Source organism: Pocillopora damicornis, chromosome 12 (genome assembly GCF_964200805.1).
Source record: "Pocillopora damicornis chromosome 12, jaPocDami1.2, whole genome shotgun sequence".
Lineage (NCBI taxonomy): Eukaryota > Metazoa > Cnidaria > Anthozoa > Scleractinia > Pocilloporidae > Pocillopora > Pocillopora damicornis.
Window position 1 is genome coordinate 15,779,057 of NC_142681.1, and position 19,016 is coordinate 15,798,072.

General features: G+C 39.1%; 2 protein-coding genes across 2 annotated transcripts; both read right to left on the minus strand.

Annotated features, from left to right (window-relative positions):
• Positions 1-5,166, minus strand: LOC113669664 (uncharacterized). Its single transcript, XM_089189600.1, has 2 exons — positions 1,086-5,166; positions 1-782 (listed from the first exon to the last, which is right to left on the minus strand). The coding sequence occupies exons 1-2, from the start codon at positions 5,146-5,148 to the stop codon at positions 760-762; spliced, it is 4,086 nt and encodes a 1,361-aa protein (XP_089045726.1). The 5' UTR covers positions 5,149-5,166; the 3' UTR covers positions 1-759.
• A 4,683-nt stretch (positions 5,167-9,849) lies between these two features.
• On the minus strand, positions 9,850-14,380 carry LOC149036707 (protein pelota homolog). Its single transcript, XM_089189602.1, has 8 exons — positions 14,260-14,380; positions 13,793-13,829; positions 13,628-13,674; positions 13,352-13,425; positions 12,219-12,290; positions 11,600-11,674; positions 11,473-11,504; positions 9,850-10,868 (listed from the first exon to the last, which is right to left on the minus strand). The coding sequence occupies exons 1-8, from the start codon at positions 14,323-14,325 to the stop codon at positions 10,774-10,776; spliced, it is 498 nt and encodes a 165-aa protein (XP_089045728.1). The 5' UTR covers positions 14,326-14,380; the 3' UTR covers positions 9,850-10,773.
• Between the last annotated feature and the right edge of the window lie 4,636 nt (positions 14,381-19,016).

Below are 19,016 nucleotides of genomic sequence, written 5' to 3' on the forward strand. Positions count from 1 at the left end.
TTCAATGTGAAAGTTTATTTAGGAAGAGTCACCCAATCTTGTAGTCTACACATCCTACTACAATCTTCAATGTACTGCAAGTATTCACTGAAACTGAAGGGTTATACAAAAATAGGCTGTGCTACGCCAGATACGAAAAACCACGAAAAAACCACTCTTTAGAAGTGGCCAAAAAATATGTAGAAACGTATTCCTCATCTAATGCAGCAGCACTATACCCCGAGGAAAGGGTAACTAAAATAAACCTAGTCACACTACTAATCACACAGAAAATTCAATGAAAGCAGCGATATTTTACAGAGAGTTGTAAAACAAAATTACATTAAATGAAAAAAGAAAAAAAAAAGAAAGTAGTCAAACCTAAGACTGACCGACGTAGAATGACTTAATTTTCCCGCGAAACGCTTAAATAATCCGAAACTACCTTGTTGCCACGCGAACCTATTCAACGTGCCTCAGAATATAAATTTCTGACTAATTCGTTCTCATGTCCCTCAAACGTCAGAAATTACATGTTTTGTCAGTTAAATCTTACAACAGCCTTAAAAAAAATCAAACCAGATTTCAGTGGTTCGTTTTACACCTAACTACTTTACTGATTTCGCTTTCTTTAAAAGCCTTCCGTACCCTAATTTGGGTTAGCTCTTTTTTTATCAACGTCAATGAAATAACGGATAGAGTATTTTCTCTACTTATTTCTATTTAATTTATCCATCTACAAGTCTTTTAGCTCTGTTTCCTTCAAGTAACTCTCATTATTTACTTTGTCAGGGTCTGTTTTCCTGTAAAAAAGCGAAAAACAACAATTTATTATTAACTCGATTAATATTTAGGATATAAAGCAAATACAATTATACCAAGCACAATATGTAAAATGTATATGGAAAACACTTGTACCTGATTGGCAGAGAGCGTCTATAGTAACTTTTCGAAAAAAAAATATATATATAGGTATATATTAAACTAGCCTTGATGTTCAAGGTAACAAAGGATCCCCGCCGACAGTCAGCGACCAGTAAGTCATAGCCAGCTTCACATCTAATTTAACTTTAATTTATGAAATACTTGTTCTCGCCGAGTCTTACCTCTGTTTGTGAACTCGAGCTTAACATCATCTCCAATCAGCGTAAACGAAGCCCACTCAGACACATTGGTCAAGCCGTTTTTTCTCATCCACTTCATGGCCTGATGAAGGGATTCACTGGCACTTTCTCCTTCAACAAGGTGTTCGTAGAACCGACTCATCAGCTTCTCTGTTGCTGAGTCTGAAATGGCCCATAGCGCAACCAACACCGAGCGAGCACCGGATCCTAAGAACGCACGGGCAATTCCTATAACTCCCTCGGCTTTTATCTCTCCACTTCCACTGTGACAGCAGCTAAGTACCACCAGTTTGGCTCTGACTTTCACTGGTGAGACATCAGCCATCGTCAACATGTAAGCCTCCTTTGGAAGGATAGCGTTTCGACTGTTGGCAGAAGGAATGGGGGAGAGGGCAATTTCTCCCCTTTCGGCGTTACCATGGGCAGCAAAATGTATTAGGCTCACTGAACTTATCCGCTCTATTACTGCCTGCTTCGTTGCTTCCTCTTCAACCAGAGGGGGAACACCCACCAGCTGTCCGACCATCTCCGCTTCCCTTCTTGCACCTGGCAAGGGCTGCAGCCCATCAACCTTGGGATTGCCTACTATCAAGGCACCAGTGTTGCTGTGATAGACCTCTGGACTATCTTGAATGATCTTGAGTGTCGTCAAAGAAGGAATGACACGGATCCTATGAGTCTCTGACAGGTATTCGGCTCCCTCCTTTTCACTCAGGGCAGCAAAGGGAACTTTGTACAAACTGCGGTCAGGAACAATAATCACTTCAGGCTCCTCAAGCAAATCATAAACGGGGGCAATAAACATTTTGTAACACAAAGATAGACTTGAAATGACTTCTTCGTCCTCGCTCTCCTCCACGAGTCGCAATCTTGCTGAGCTCTTTTGTTCGGGGGAGAGAGGCTGCAATTCAACCATATTTAAAGACCGATCTTCACAATCTTCAATGGGCAAAACACCAAGACTCCGGAAATTTTTAGCCAGAAATTTACTCAGAGGCAAATCTTTGGGCAACCCAGCCTGAACTAGATTCTCTTCTGGTGATATACTTCTATAGTGAAGGACTCCACCTGTTTTCAAAATCCACAAATGCAGATGATTGCAAAAATAAGAAATGTACAGACAAGTACAGTTGTGTTTCTTTCTAAAAATGTTTTCAATGCCAAACCAAGATTGTGGATTAGCAGAGATGTGCGTTTCAACCGAGTACTTCTCTACCATCAAGTCTGATAGACCTCTGGCTCGACCCAACTCCTCAACATAAAGAGCATCACGAGTTTTTCCGGTGTCACAAAGCAGAGTGCAAAGCAGCTTGTAGGGAAATATTCCTGAGTCCTCCAGAAATGATGTTTTGAACTGATCATTGGCGCCCAAGAAAGATCTGAGCTCCTCATACTTTTCAATGCAAAGTTGAAGACAAGAAAGGGAGTCGTCAACTTTATTTTGAAATAAATACAAAATGGCGTATTCTTGAAGAATTTGGAACGTTTTTCTTCTATGTCCAATATCTCTGGATATGAATAAAGCTTTCTCCAAGTATACTTCCGAAGCTTCATAATCTCCAACAGTTCTGAACATAAATCCAAGATTGCTAAAAACGTCTGCCTCCCCTAGCTTATTGCCAATCTCAGTTGTGATGAGAAGCGCTTTTTGCAAATACTTTTTAGCCTTGTCGTATTGCCCGAGCAAATGGAACACATTAGCTAGGTTTACGTAGCATGATGCCTCTCCTTCTCTGTGACAAGTCTCAGCGCTGATGACAAGCGCTCTCTGATGATACTCTTTACCCTTGTCGTATTGCCCGAGCGAATTAAATAGAGCACCTAGGTTTCCGTAGCATGATGCCTCTCCTTTTCTGTCGCCAATCTCAGTTCTGATGATAAGCGCTTTTTGATGATACTCTTTAGCCTTGTCGTATTGCCCAAGCGAATGAAACGCAATACCTAGGTTTCCGTAGTCAGCTGCTTCTCCTTCTCTGTCGCCAATCTCAGTTCTGATGACCAGCGCTTTTTGATGATACTCTTTAGCCTTGTCGTATTGCCCGAGCGAATGAAACACAATACCTAGGTTTCCGTAGTCGGCTGCTTCTCCTTTTCTATGGCTAATCTCAGTTCTGATGACGAGCGCTATTTGGAGATACTCTTTAGCCTTGTCGTATTGCCCGAGCAAATGAAACAAATTAGCTAGGTTTCCGTAGCATGATGCCTCTCCTTTTCTGTCGCCAATCTCAATGCTCATGACGAGCGCTTTTTGAAGATACTCTTTAGCCTTGTCGTATTGCCCGAGCGAATTAAACACAAAACCTAGGTTTCCGTAGTCAGTTGCTTCTCCTTCTCTGTCGCCAATCTCAGTTCTGATGACAAGCGCTTTTTGAAGATACTCTTTAGCCTTGTAGTATTGCCCGAGCGAATGGAACACATGAGCTAGGTTTCCGTAGCATGATGCCTCTCCTTTTCTGTCGCCAATCTCAGTTCTGATGACAAGCGCTTTTTGAAGATACTCTTTAGCGTTGTCGTATTGCCCGAGCGAATGAAACACAGTACCAAGGATTCCGTAGCATGATGCCTCTCCTTTTCTGTCGCCAATCTCAGTTCTGATGACAAGCGCTTTTTGGAAATACTCTTTAGCCTTGTCGTATTGCCCGAGCGAATGGAACACAAAACCTAGGTTTCCGTAGTCCGCTGCTTCTCCTTCTTTGTCGCCAATCTCAGTTCTGATTACAAGCGCTTCTTGGAGATACTCTTTAGCCTTGTCGTATTGCCCGAGCGAATTAAAGACAGCACTTAGGTTTCCGTAGTCAGCTGCTTCTCCTTGTCTGTCGCCAATCTCAGTTCTGATGACAAGCGCTTTTTGATGATACTCTTTAGCCTTGCCGTATTGCCCGAGCGAATGAAACACAAAACCTAGGTTTCTGTAGGCAGCTGCTTCTCCTTCGCTGTCGCAAATTTCAGTTGTGATGAGAAGCGCTTTTTGAAGATATTCCTGAGCCTTGTCGTATTGCCCGAGCGAATGGAACACATTAGCTAGGTTTCCGTAGCATGATGCCTCTCCTTTTCTGTCGCCAATCTCAGTGCTGATGACAAGCGCTTTTTGATGATATTCTGTAGCGTTGTCGTATTGCTCGAGCAAATGAAACACATTAGCTAGGTTTCCGTAGCATGATGCCTCTCCTTTTCTGTCGCCAATCTCAGTGCTGATGACAAGCGCTTTTTGAAGATACTCTTTAGCCTTGTCGTATTGCCCGAGCGAATAAAACACAAAGCCTAGGTTTCCGTAGTCAGTTGCTTCTCCTTCTCTGTCGCCAATCTCAGTTCTGATGACAAGTGCTTTTTGATGATACTCTTTAGCCTTGTCGTATTGCCCGAGCGAATCAAACACAGTACCTAGGTTTATGTAGTCAGCTGCTTCTCCTTCCCTGTCCCCAATCTCAGCTCTGATGACAAGTGCTTCTTGGAGATACTCTTTAGCCTTGTCGTATTCCCCGAGCGACCGAAGCAACGCTCCTAGGTTTCTGTAACAGGATGCTTCTCCTCTTTTGTCGCCAATTTCGGTTGTTATGGCTAGGGCCCTCTGAACATACTCCTTCGCCTTTAGGTTTTCGCCACGTTGATAAAACATATTTCCGAGTCTTGTGCAGGCGATTGCTTCTCCATTTTTTTCACCAGTTTGTCTCTTTATATTTACTGCTTTTTCATAAAGTTTTTTGGCATCTGTAAACCTGTTTTGACTCTCAATTACCTTTGCTAGAGCCATGCTTACATCTGCCTCTTCTACTAAGTCACCAGTCTCGCTGAGTAAGACAAGCAGTTTCATGCCGTATCTTTCCGCACTGATGTAGTCAGAGATACTACGATAAGCGCCAAAAAGAGCTGTATAAATGAACCTGTAAATTAGTAGCAGTAGTGAAGTAAATTGGTCTTCGCTGTTTTGATCGGTGTTATTTAGCAAAATCAAACATTCGTTCCATATCTCAATGGCTTTCTGAATGCGATCTGAGTTGAACAGGAACAGGGCAACGTCTAAGGCGATGTCCATGAAAGCTATCATGGCTTCCGTCTGCCGTTTAGTTTCTCTTGCCATCCTCTCCTGTTATTAGGGAAACATTACTTTTAGTAACACAAGTTAACCAAATGATTCGCTAATCTGAATTCATAATGAGTCCCTAAAAACAGGAACCCATATGTGAAGTTACAAAAACGGGCTGAGTCGATTACTCCTGGAAACTTCTTGTAACGAGCTGAAAGTGTTAGAATTCAAAATATCGACTTAACACAAAAGTAAGTGAAGAAGAGGCGTGGATAAGTACAACTGGAGCACATCAACGGATCACATTCAGTAAAACTTGTCAAATCAGTTTGACCTGCACAGTTTTTTGAAAACGGACTGTGTGACTGTCACACCGTGAAAGTCAACTGTTATCCAAGTGACTTTTGATCTAGCTGTTTCGTTTGTTCATCTTATCAAGTAAAAAAAAAAAGACGCGCGCTTGAATTTGACTAATGGTCGTGCGTCGGGGGCTCGTGCTATCAATGAGGGGCTTTTTAAAGGCAGTGGGTTTCCTAAAAAAAAAAATAGAGGAAGGATTGGTAAACCTTTTACCACAACGTTCAGGGAACATTTGAAAATGTTGTTCTAGCAGTTTATCACCAAGTAATGAGCTTACTTATCTGAAGTATTTGGCTGAAAACATAGGATAGATTTTAGTTTTGATCACGTGATTGTGGAAACCATCAGTTTGCTTAACAATCGTAGGTATTGAAGTTGAAATATATTGTATAAAACCACAAAGGTTTGAAGAACGTAATTTTGCAGTAGAGATATAAAGCATCCGTTCAGCGGAAAAGCACGTTTATACTATGTATGCAATTACAATGAATATAAGTAAGTTTCAGTTTCTCTACTGAAGAAAATTAAACATCTCTTTTTTTTTCGTAGCGCGCGGCGTCATAACTTATCTTCTTATGCGAGACTCTGGCGCTTTAACAGAAAAAGATTACAGCCTTTGGGAAAATATGTACCGTAGAACCCGCCGCTAGTATCCAAAGATTTAAGTGAAGGGTATCTCGATCATGACACACTTGTGTACAAGTCGAATCTACCGCGATCTCTGAATCATTCGTTGGACTCTCATAAAACAAAGTCAAATTAATAGCTAATGCTGACCAAAGCCATTGAAAAATCACGTAGTGAACCACCACGGATTTCCTTCAGCGAGGAACAGTCCATGCACGACATAAATAGAGCCGGGTCTGATTTGTATTTTATAATCATCAATTTCTCAAATTGAACGATACTCAATAACCTTAGTTAACGAGGATAAATTATACGGTATAAAGCCACAGAGATTTGAAAAAGTCGCCGTAGAACGAGTTTATTTAACTGTGGTGGCGATGCAATAGCACCATTAACAGCTTTAACGAAGGGCTAATGCTCTAAACGAGACAAATACATATTGCAAACGCAAGGATCAGTTATTGGGCTTTGCCATAAGAGCCTTACCTCTCTACAGTTACTAAAGCTGATAAAAGCGAGTGACTAGAAAAGATTTTCCATCGCACTTACCAAGATGTTGACAATGTGGCTGACGCTTTGAAAATGAAACAACAAAAATAACGAATTACAGTCGGGATTTTTTCTTTCCGAACTTCCACCCTCTCAGTGTTTTGGGTATCCAGATCACTCGTGTTTGAGGTTATTCCCTTCCCCCCTCTGGGCTAATTGAAATAAAAAGGAAAAGTTATAATTGTATAATTTTTTTTGTGTGCTCCAATGCCTATCTATCGCGTCCTATTTTGGTCGAAATTTTCAGCAGGTGGTGGTCATATAATAAAATGCTTATTGATGTGAGTTTGGTTTGACTCTCGTTCATGAAGCAAGGACCACGCTGCGCTCGGTCCGTAGGTCATGACCCCGAGCCAAATTTTAGTTCCCGTCCGACCCTACCACTCAAGCAATGAGTACACAGTATTTCGGTTTTGTACGTCACACTGTTATCACTAATGATGTAATTGAACGTGAAAAAATGAAAAGTGTTATTCTTTTTTATTCTTTTTTAATAATGAACTTCAGGCTTAAGTGTTGACCTCTTTGAAAGGTTTGATTTTCATCACAAGATCGACCGCAGTACAACCTAAGTTTCTTTCTTTAAACGGTAAGCTATCTGTGCGTGACGATCGACTCCTTGTCTTCGTGAACTTTTCACGAGTGTGATTTGCATGATCGAAGCCAAAAATGCTAAAAAAACTAAGTGACTGTATTTCGGTTTGGCACGTCACACCTTTATAACTAAGGATGAGAAAGGAAACATTTTACCCTGTTTATGATGGAAAACGTTAGGCTTCAGTGTTCATCCCTTTTGGAACCGTTGGATTTGCATCACGAGGTCGATCAGATCGAGAATACAAATAAAGCTTCCGTCTTTAAACGGTAAGCTATCTGTGCGTGAAAACTGACCCACTGTACTCATGAACTTTTCATTTTCTTGCGGGTGTGATTTGCATGATCGAAGACAAAAATAGTAACTTTATAATACATAAAAAAACGGACGAACTGGATCGGTAATTTACTCGCAAATAACTACATCACCTGTCTTACCTTTGAAGGTATTTCATACAGTGACTGAAAAATGGCAACAAGCAAATGACATCAGAGAGAGAACTAAACTTGACTTTCAGTGATAAACATTAGTGATAATTAATAGTTTAACATATTTCTTTTGGGAAGAGGAGAGAGCTGGAGAAAATGGACCGGACCACGGTTAAGTTGTAGGATCCGCGCATCCGGAAGGCACTCTCTTGAAAACTACCAACGGAATTTCGCGCTGCTTTAACCTTTTTGTTTCCTCTTTTCCTCTAACAGCTGCAAGAAACTTGCAACTAGAGGGCACTAACACCGAGCGATTATTTGAATGATAAAAGTTTTATATAGCTTGGGTTCTTCCCTGTCTTCGAAAAATAAGAAAAAATTGCAAGCTTGACAGGCTTGCTTCCCGTTTAATTTAGTATTGATGTCAACTTTACCTGATTTCTCCAAATTCGGGGAAACTTCATGTTCCAAGGCCACACGGTCAAAGCCAAACAAGTCGCATTTGAGAATTATGGGCTCGCTGTAGTAGAAGGAGGGTCTCAATGAGGTGATGGCGTTTACGGCTGAAGGTTCCAACTCAAGCGAATGAATTTCGGTTTCGTACGTCACACTTTTATTACCAATGATGGAATTGAACATGTAGAAATAACTTATTTCTTAGACTCCCCAGCGTTAAGAGGAACTGAAGGAAACAAAGAACTGCATATCATGCTGTAAATGACTTTAATTTACTTAGCCAGGTAATAAGAGAATCTGCTAATATTAATACATTCAAGCGACATGTTTTTAACTTCTTAATGTAATTTTTAATTACAATTCCTTTTTTTTTCTTTTAATTTTATGTATATATATTAGTCTTAATTTTCGAGGTCCTTTCCGAAAACCACTTTTTGTGAAAAAGTTTCCTTAATAAAGATTATTGTTATTATGGTACGCGGTTCATCCACGAAGGAAGCCAGTTTTTGAGTTCGATAACTATATTTGGAAGTCGGAAGAGTTTGTTATATTCACAACAGCGTCTGTCAACATTTACTTTCTCGGAAAGACAACCACGTTATGGGCTTCAGTGCACGCTTTTTGTTAAATGAAGTCCAGTGATTGGCCAGTATTTCAACCGCAATTTCTTGGAAAAAGGCCTCAGCTGGCTGCAATATATCTCATAACGCTGATTGGCTGGTATTTCAATCAGGTTTTCTTGGATAAAGGCAATCACTATTTTAGTTAATACGCTTGACTAAAGTCCTTTGATTGGCTGGTATTTTAATCAGCTTTTCTCGAAAAAGAAATTCACTATAGAGGGTTGAGTGCTTGATCATTTTAAAACTAATTCCAGTGAGTCATCCTCTTAGTGATTATCTAGTAAATAATCATCACTGAAGTTCCTCTGCATTCCTCTGGAATATATAACCTCATAAATCCATTCACGAATATCCCAGCATTCAACTAATGATTCTTGGAAAGCCTGGATCAGGCTCACCGTCAGCGATCGAAAAAGACAAATAGGCCGAGCGAAAACAACAGCGAAAGTTAACAAAAGACAGCAAGTTTACCTCTTTTAGGCTGCCGCTTTTCGCTCCGGTCTGATTTCGCGATCATTTCTACTGAACGAGTCTCACACAGACTAGATGAAGGAAAAATGGAGATTTGATCTTCTTGGGAATTGAAAGTAACGTCGCATCTTCTAATATTTTCATAAAAACAGGTATGCCAACGAGCAAATGAGAGCCATTACACATAACATTATTCACGAGCACGCACACAGGGTTGGTATGGGCGTATCTGTGCTATAAAGGTGATTTCTTCCTGATCAATGTTTGATTTCTTTTCGAATTTTTTAACATTTTCAATGTTTGAAATCTTTTTTCCGTGGCGGCACTAAAGCTCTGGAATAAACTACTACTCCAGATCAGGCTTTGCTCGTCGGAGGCAGTTTTTAAGGCTAATCTCAAGACTTATCTTTTTAAGCGTGCATTTGATTTGTAGTTTTTACTTGTAGTTATAGTGTATTTAATTCTTAGGATTTTAATTTTTACGGTTTTTAGAGTATTGTAAAGCGCCATTGACAATTAATGGAAGATGGCGCTATATAAATGTATTGAATTTTAATTTTTAATTTTAACTAATTGCTATAGAGATATTCCTTGGCAAAAGGCACCAAATCAATTTTTTTCAATGTGTTTGTTGTTTTATTGACGCTTAAAAACAATTTTTATTCAATGAATGTTTCAATTCAAATACCAAAATCTGCTGGGCTCGATGTTTCTATGTCGTCTCAAACATCGCTCTCGAGGAAGGTCGAACCTCGCTTCAATAAGTTTTCTTTTTATTGAAATGTTTTTGAAAATCTACTGTAGAATGACCTGTTTGCCCAAGAGACTGTCTCACAGCCTGGGAAATAACCATCTTTGTGGCTTCTTTATCATCCATTAATAATCTCATTATCATTAATAAACATGTAGTATCATAATGTTTCCACTACACAATGCACAATCAACCTCGATTCATGATCCTCTCTAAACCTGGGAATGAGGTTGACGAGGCGATCTACATCGGCATGGACTACATCGAGAGAAAAGTGATCATGCACCACACTAGAAGTGTACTTTGTCATGATGCACGACCACAACTTTTTGTAACGATATCACAAACGTTGATCAGGTGGAATAAAAGCTCGTTTAACATAGACGGGAATTTGCTAATCTTAGATCACGTTTTAAAAATATTGTCTCCCTGAGTTTTGGATAATTATATTTTTAACTATATCCTGTTAAATATTTGGGTGTTTCAGAACGAGTTTCAATTAGGTGTCGAAAGTTAACAAGGATGAGATTGGTTTTCTTTACTTCGCAACGTGATTGGTCTACACAACTCACGCAGTTCCCTCAGCCAATCAGATACAAATCTAAAACCAATCGCGTCTTGGTCACTGACGTTTCCCGCGCTTGAGGTAGCTTTGAGTTCTCATTGGCTCCTTGTGATATCTACCTTCTTCTGATAGGTAGCCATGATAACTAGGTTTTTGGTTTTTCGACACTCAATGGAAAAGCGCTCTAAATCCAGTTTTGAGAAATGTATGTACACAGTTCACTAATCCTCCTCAGAATCAGCGGAGCCTTCATCATCAGCGATGTCCGGCATGGGGAAGCGCAAGATTGCCGCAACACCGGACAACTGGCCAAGCTCTGCAAGACGTAAATAAGAAACATAAAGTTGTAGGAAATTTTACATCATGATGAAAAATTACAAGAAACTTATATTTAAAGAAAGGCGTTATTCGTTTCGTCACGAGCGTGAGGCAAAGGAAGAAAAAATAATCTATGTTCCCTATGAGGTATCGAACCCAGGCCATAACAATGGCGGAACTAGAGGGAAGGCGCGAGGAGGTCTTGAACCCCCTACCCACTCCCCCCCCATTCAAACCCGTGGGGGTTTTCTTATTACTTGTCTGACACCGACATTCTCTCCCGACGACAGGATCGCATATTACAACTCAACTGATCTTTTCTTTAGAAACGGGGGGGGGGGGGGGGGGGGGTGAGAAAGGGGGGAATTAGCAGGCGTAAGTTGAGAAGTAATTTTGGACTCCCAATTAAAAATTCTTAAATCCGCTCTGCATGAGTTGTGTCGTCTCTGACAAGTACTCTACTTGCTGCTTCTACCAACAGTGCCGAAAGTGTCGTGTTAGTAAACAGAAAATGAAAGGTGGCAAATGTTGAGCTCGATCGTCGAATATTGAAAGATATTATTCGTTAATTACGACAACGTACAAAAAAAGTGCATACGTACGTTCTCCAGAAACATGTAGACTTGAAAAAACCCTGCATTGAATGAAAGCAAATTAAAACCCTTTCAAGTCCTACTGCTAAACTTTGAAACATTCCACCGCGTTAGTAACTAGAAGCTCGTAACAAACCTGACTTCGCCGCCATTTTCTTTAACACTTTCAACAAGCTTGACATATCTTTTACGAGTTGGCAAATCTGTCGACCTAAAAAGACATTCGAGGAAAAAGAAGAGAGAAAAATAGTACAGTTGTAATATTTTACCATAAACATTGTTGATTTGAGGTTTTTGCCAAACCTTTCGCAATTTGAGCAGTATGAATCGCCACCGAAAAAAAAAACCCTATCAAACTCTTTCCAAAATAAACACACTGACTTTTATTGATTTGGTATGTCTGTGCACTTTAAGATCCCTAAGACAAAGGGCCAGAGAGTTGATACTTCGTATGGAGTGTAAATCGCGGGTTAGAAGAACTGATGCGCTTACACTGCCTCTTTTCCTAGCAACATGCTGAAAGAATCACCACACTCTGAGCAATTCCTTGTGCAATTTTCTAATACTATCCACTTTTTGAGCTGATACATTATTTTTACTTTGAGAGAGTAGTTAATATGTGAATCAATTCTAGAGTTCTCATTTAGATACGCCGTCGATTTTCAATTACAAAGCAGAAAGGAAAAACATGCTCTTTCAGGATGAAAATAAGCTGAACTGAATTGTAAAAGATATCGTTATCATTCGTTCCTGACCTGAAAAGTTCATCAGTGACAAGCAGCGTTTCGATTGCCAAAGCTTCATTGGCCTTCTCCACATGTGTAACGCTAATTGAAGAAAAAATTACAGATGCTCTGTTGAAAATCTGAAAAATTTCACCAAAACAACGATTTTCCTTTGGTTAAGTCAGCCCTCGAGCCGAGTAGCGCACATGGATAGTGTACCATTCTCCCCGGGTTAAGAATGAAGAAATGCAAAATGGTTTCCGTGTTTATATCAGGCTATGTAAACACGGAAACCATTTTACATTTCTTTTATAAAATAACTAATGAAAGAGGAACGAAAACCGCGTTTACATATGCTAATGTAAAATGGTTTTATGGCCAATCAGAGCGCGCGTACTATTTGAATTATTTTATAAATATTATTATAACATAGCTAGTAAATTTGTGTAATCAAATTCAATTGCGCGAGCGTGCTTCATATTCCTATTGTGCACGTTCGTGACGTCAGCAAACAAATCCCTCGAGAGGAAAAATTTTTCATAGGGTTGAAAATGTTCTAAAACAATTGGTTCATACGTCAGCTGTGCGTTTATCGAGATAGGGAGCACTTGGGAAGTTTGGAGAGCACTCAAGAAGCTGGAGTTAGAGAGAACCTTTACGCATCTTTCGTGCTCTCCAAACTTCCGGCGTGCTTTATATCTCGATGAACGCACGCTGACGTAGGAACCAATTGTTAATTGAATAATAAAAACCATTCAACAATTTGATTTTCCATCAGAAGCACTTCCTTGGAAGATGCTGATGTAAGTTAAACGAGTTTCAAGTGCAACAATAGACGCTCCTCCCTTGAGTGTCATGAAACCAAAACTAAAATAATCACAGCGGCCAACTTGAGCAAAGGAAAGATTTAGCGCCAAACATGTAACCGTCTTCAAGCGCGGGAAAACGCGGGTGACTCAAGCGCGATTGGTTTTACTCTTAAATTTGATTGGTTGAGTGAGTGGCGCGAGTTTTCCAGACCAATCACGAGGAGCGTTGAAGACAAACAAATGCAAACCGCATGCTTTAGATACTCAATTGAATATTGCTCTTTCTGCATAATACCGAACTGAAAAGGTAACATCATAATAAAGTGCAGTGAACGTCACAGCAAATAGACCTACCCATAATAAGCTCTGTCGGGTTCTGTATGTAACATTGTGAAGAAATTATCCAAAGCTTTTACTTCGCTTGATGCCTGTTACAAGTAAAACGAGAAAAAAAATCAGCAGAGGATAACCGACTACGTCGAGGCATTTCTCGTCACTGGAACTGTTGCCGAGACCTGTGATTTAGAATGCTTTTTGAGTTGAGTGTCGTTAAACCAAAACCAAAGTTTATCACCACAACCAACCAACACTTTTCCTTTTAAGATATAAATCTAAACAATTTCGACTTACCTTGGTGTCTGCAAGTCTTGCAGTGACAGTAAGATCCGCCAGAACTTCTGCACATCATGCAAAACAAACACATGGGTTAAGCCGTTTCCTCTCGACTGCAATTCATTAGATGTGATTTCATTAAAATCAATTTCGAGATCCGTGGAAGGTTCTTTATATCCTCACCTTTGAGCGAATGTTTGTGACCCGATGATGAGTGAGTCTGAAAAGGAAAAAAAATCGTACACGCTCTAGTGAGCCGCGCCCTCTATCTTAAGCCCCCTCTATACTAAGCCACCCTTTCTATTGAATTGAACCCCCCTCTGTAATAATATACCCCCCGTCTTGAACTTCAAGTGTTTCATCAGCCCCCACCCCCTACTTATTAGCCCCATGCTCCTCTTCCCCCCCCGCCCCTTGAAAAAATTCTTATGTAGTAGTTTTACTGCGTATCGTTCGCCTGGAGTCCCCCTCACAGCCGTTCTGTTGAATGGCATGCAGCACTTGGGGGAGTGTTACGTGAGATCGCAAAGAATGGCAGATCCCGCCTAAAATAAAGGAGAAATGTGGCCTTTGTCCTGTAGACTATCCAAGTTCAGTTAAGTTACAATTAAGTTCTTACAAATCTATAACGTTTTAAAATCTAAACTTACCAAGAGAAATTTTGATTTGTTATTAATGATTGCTTTCCAATAATTCTTTACAGCTTGTTGGAACATATAATCACAAAACTGATCCTGCAAATATCATTTAAAACACCTACTTCACCACGTTGGTTACTCAACACTAATAATAAAAAATATACATAAAGAATTAAAAGAGGACATCTTAATTACTTTAGTTCTCACTATCAGTTAGAACATTAAGAGATACGCCTTCCTTTTTCTTCTTTTCCGAGTCGCAATGTATTTTTCTGTGCTTGAAGAGGAGCTGAGGGGTATAAGTTATGGGAAAATTTTCCATACACACCGTATGCTGAACTGTAGGGATTTACAATTCTGCTATTATTTCATTTTTAATATTGGCTTAAAGTTTTATTTTTTTTTAAATTTTCAACTACATCTGAAAATCGTATTAATCACATGAAACAGACGCAAAAAGGACAGAAATAAAGCTGTGACAAGAGTCCTTTATAACAAAGTAAATCCCTCTTAGACAGTTGCTATCAGAGTCAGTTTACTCTAAAAAGCTAAAATTATGATGATAGCAAAAAAGCAAAATCATGATCATATGTACCACTTTCCTCTTTCACTGACTCTCTAAGGAATTAAACAGTTTGTGCTTCTCTACAACTAACCTTGACAAAGCCAGGACTAGCAACAAGAATGCACTTGATGTCTGAAAAATTAAATCAGAAAATAAATGGGAGGGTGTTAATGTTCAGCAGTAAAAAGTGCATGCATCCATAAGTTAGTAGCACATACACAACAAAAACCAACTTGGGCAATGTTTTGGAGTAGGATGCAACAATCTGAACAAACATTTGGATTGTGAGAGTGAAGGACCATGGAATGTTTGCTGAGGAGAATGGAGAACCTCTGTCAAGGACAGATATTAACTTTTTTTACCTGGGTGCTGCATGGCAATCAAACATTTTTACTCCAATTGGCTAATGTAAACAATTTGGTTACACAAAAGTTAGATTCATAAAATAAAAAACATGAAAAAGTGAGGTCGTAAAGATGTTTCCTTGTGTCACGATAATTAACCCGATCCCTCGAGAAGCTCTCTGATATCCTTTAAGTTATGCCTTCCCTCATTGGCAGTTAATGGGCAGTCAATTATCTACAGGCTGCCCTTTATACTCTATAGGCAACAACGGATTTCCCCACCGTTCCCCCTGAAAACCATGAGATTTAACCCAAACTTCCAGTTTGAGCTGACATAAATTTCCATAAATGGTTAAGAATATAAGAAAGTCATATATTTGAACTGCGGATAAAGACGTTAATGAAAGTGATCCTCGCAGTAATGTGCACTACTTAGGCAGTAGTGAAAATAAGGCCTGAAAAAAATTCAGATTTGAATCCATGACCTCTGCGATACCGGTGCAGCGCTCTACCAATTGAGCTAACAAGCCAACTGGGAGCTGGTCATGAAGTTGGTTCTAAATAAACCCGTGAAGTGATGAATAAATGCGAGGATCACTTTCATTAACGTCTTTATCCGCAGTTCAAATATATGACTTTCATTCTAATCCCGTACAGGCCTGAATTTTTTTCAGGCCTTATTTTCACTACTGCCTAAGTAGTGCACATTACTGCGAGGATCACTTTCATTAACATAAATTTCCATGCTGTTTATGAAGAATAGCAAAAAATGTTAGACAGCAAAGGAAGGTCAAAGGAATATTTTTTAACAGCCCAGCCTCACTTCCATGCTGATTGAGCGTTTAAGACATCAACGAGAACACAGATTTACCCGAGAATCTTAAATCTTTGGTTCTATTTTGGTGCTATTTTCCTGTAATAAACGAAGTTGCAAGATGTTTTATATAGTAGCCTCGTTTTCATGCACGGTCTACAGGGACATTTCTAAAAGCGTTTGAGTATGTTCTATTACCTTAAGCCTTTACATTCTAACATCAGTATGCATATTCTCTATACTGATCTCTAAACATTTCCTAAGGTGTTGACAAGGAGAACTTGTCTAACAACCAAGAGCTTCTTTGGTAGGTGATCAGCTTCTTTATTCTCCTGACTTTAATGTTTGATTCAGGGATGATATGGTAAGGAGAAAATAGATACAAGTCAGCCACAGGGGACAAAGGGTTAAACACCTATTAAGTTTATGTTCATGTTTTAAAAAACCCATGAAGGCGCTTAAAAATGGAAAAAAAATATCTTACAGGGAAACGGAAGAGGTCACGTAAATAAAGATGCAATCGCGGGACAATTGATCCTGGGACACCTCTCGGACTTTTTTAAGTAAATGTATATCACACACTGAATTAAGTTTTTTTTTCATCAACTAAGAGATCTTTTGATAAGAATTGTGTAAACATTGTTGTAACGAGAAGTAAATAAAGACTAATGAACGCATGTAGTCCTCTCCTATATAGTCTCAGTCTGCACTGATTCTTTTACCGGAGAAGTTCGACTTACGTATTTTAAATTCAACTTGTTTAGGCTATTAAGAAAAGGGGCTTAATTGTCATGTTCCAATTGTCATGTTCGTTTGTATCATATTCCGACGCAAAGTGCGATGTATCAGCGAAGTATACAGGTGGAAATGAATTTTTTACTTTGTTTTCCTGTTAGAAAGATGTAAAATCTCACCTGGGACAGCTGAAGGTGCCTCAGACATGTGTTCGGTCAGAAAAGGAACCTATTTTGGCCAGAGGATTATTCAATCAGGACGACGCTGATGAAACCGTTTGTCCAAAGCATCGCGCAGCGCTAGGCACTCGGTGGAGACAAAATCTGAAATGTCACCATGAAATTGACTGAATAAACATCAAGTTTATGGCAAAAATTGCATATATTAACGTCAACGGTCACGTACTTCAGAGAGCTGTGATCATGCATCTCTTATATAACCCCAAAATTTTTTGCCTACAAACATAGTGTTATAATAGGTAATTTCTATGATCATATGTTTGTCGATACACAATATTGCCCGTTAGAGATATTTAGATTTTAAAATCCCTACTTTTTTATCTTTTTGAATAGTTCCGGTTAATGGTTACCTATTCTAAATCAGCAAAAACGAAAGCAAATTACCCCAGTTTTAGGAATTAATTTTTTTAAGGCTCAAACAACTATTGGACAAAATAAGATTAAAATCCATGCCATTCTATTAGCGTGAGAGATATTTTTAGGAAGTGCATTTTTCGAGCTAATTTCAGCCTTTTAGCCCAGGGATTTGATATGGGGGCTCTAATACCCCAGGGATAATTAACTGGGAGCCCGAACTACTCAGGATTCTCGAATAACTTAATGATCCTAATAAACTGTGAAAGTTTGAAAGCAATCGGTGTGATGGCATGTATCACGCCTGCCCGATCCTCTCTTGGACAGACTCTCAAATATATTTTGAGCTCTAAATTGTCGTGGAGGGGTTCTGAAATCATCAGTGATTTATTCTGGGTAGTTGTGTAACGGTTTCTAGCAATTTTCTTGAGAAATTTTGTTTGTAACTAAAACCATCAATGGTATCTCGCGTTCCTTCACATGGAGGGCCTAAAGCCACGGAGCACACGAAAAATCTCAAGCTGTGGAATGACAGGAAGGATAGTCCTAGCATCAGAGATCTAAAGTTGGCAAGGATTCTTTTTGAGATGCTTCATCAAAATCATTCCTCAAATATTTAAGATTCTGACTACTTTCAGGCGAGATATTCAATGTCAAAGTTTATTTAGGATGAGTCACCCAATCTTGTAGTCTACACATCCTACTACAATCTTCAATGTACTGCAAGTATTCACTGAAACTGAAGGGTTATACAAAAATAGGCTGTGCTACGCCAGATACGAAAAACCACTAAAAAACCACTCTTTAGAAGTGGCCAAAAAATATGTAGAAACGTATTCGTCATCTAATGCAGCAGCACTATACCCCGAGGAAAGGGTAACTAAAATAAACCTAGTCACACTACTAATCACACAGAAAATTCAATGAAAGCAGTGATATTTTACAGAGAGTTGTAAAACAAAATTACATTAAATGAAAAAAGAAAAAAAAAAGAGAGTAGTCAAACCTAAGACTGACCGACGTAGAATGACTTAATTTTCCCGCGAAACGCTTAAATAATCCGAAACTACCTTGTTGCCACGCGAACCTATTCAACTTGCCTCAGAATATAAATTTCTGACTAATTCGTTCTCATGTCCCTCAAACGTCAGAAATTACATGTTTTGTCAGTTAAATCTTACAAAAGCCTTAAAAAAAATCAAACCAGATTTTAGTGGTTCGTTTTACACCTAACTACTTTACTGATTTCGCTTTCTTTAAAAGCCTTGCGTACCCTAATTTAGGATAGCTCTTTTTTTTTCAACGTCAATGAAATAACAGATAGAGTATTGTCTCTACTTGTTTCTATTTAATTTATCCATCTAAAATTCTTTTAGCTCTGTTTCCTTCAAGTAACTCTCATTATTTACTTTGTCAGGGTCTGTTTTCCTGTGAAAAAGCGAAAAACAACAATTTATTAATAACTCAATTAATATTTAGGATATAACGCAAATACAATTATACCAAGCACAATATGTAAAATGTATATGGAAAACACTTGTATCTGATTGGCAGAGAGCGTCTATAGTAACTTTTCGAAAAAAAATATATATATATAGGTATATATTAAACTAGCCTTGATGTTCAAGGTAACAAAGGATCCCCGCCGACAGTCAGCGACCAGTAAGTCATAGCCAGCTTCAATTCTAATTTAACTTTAATTTATGAAATACCTGTTC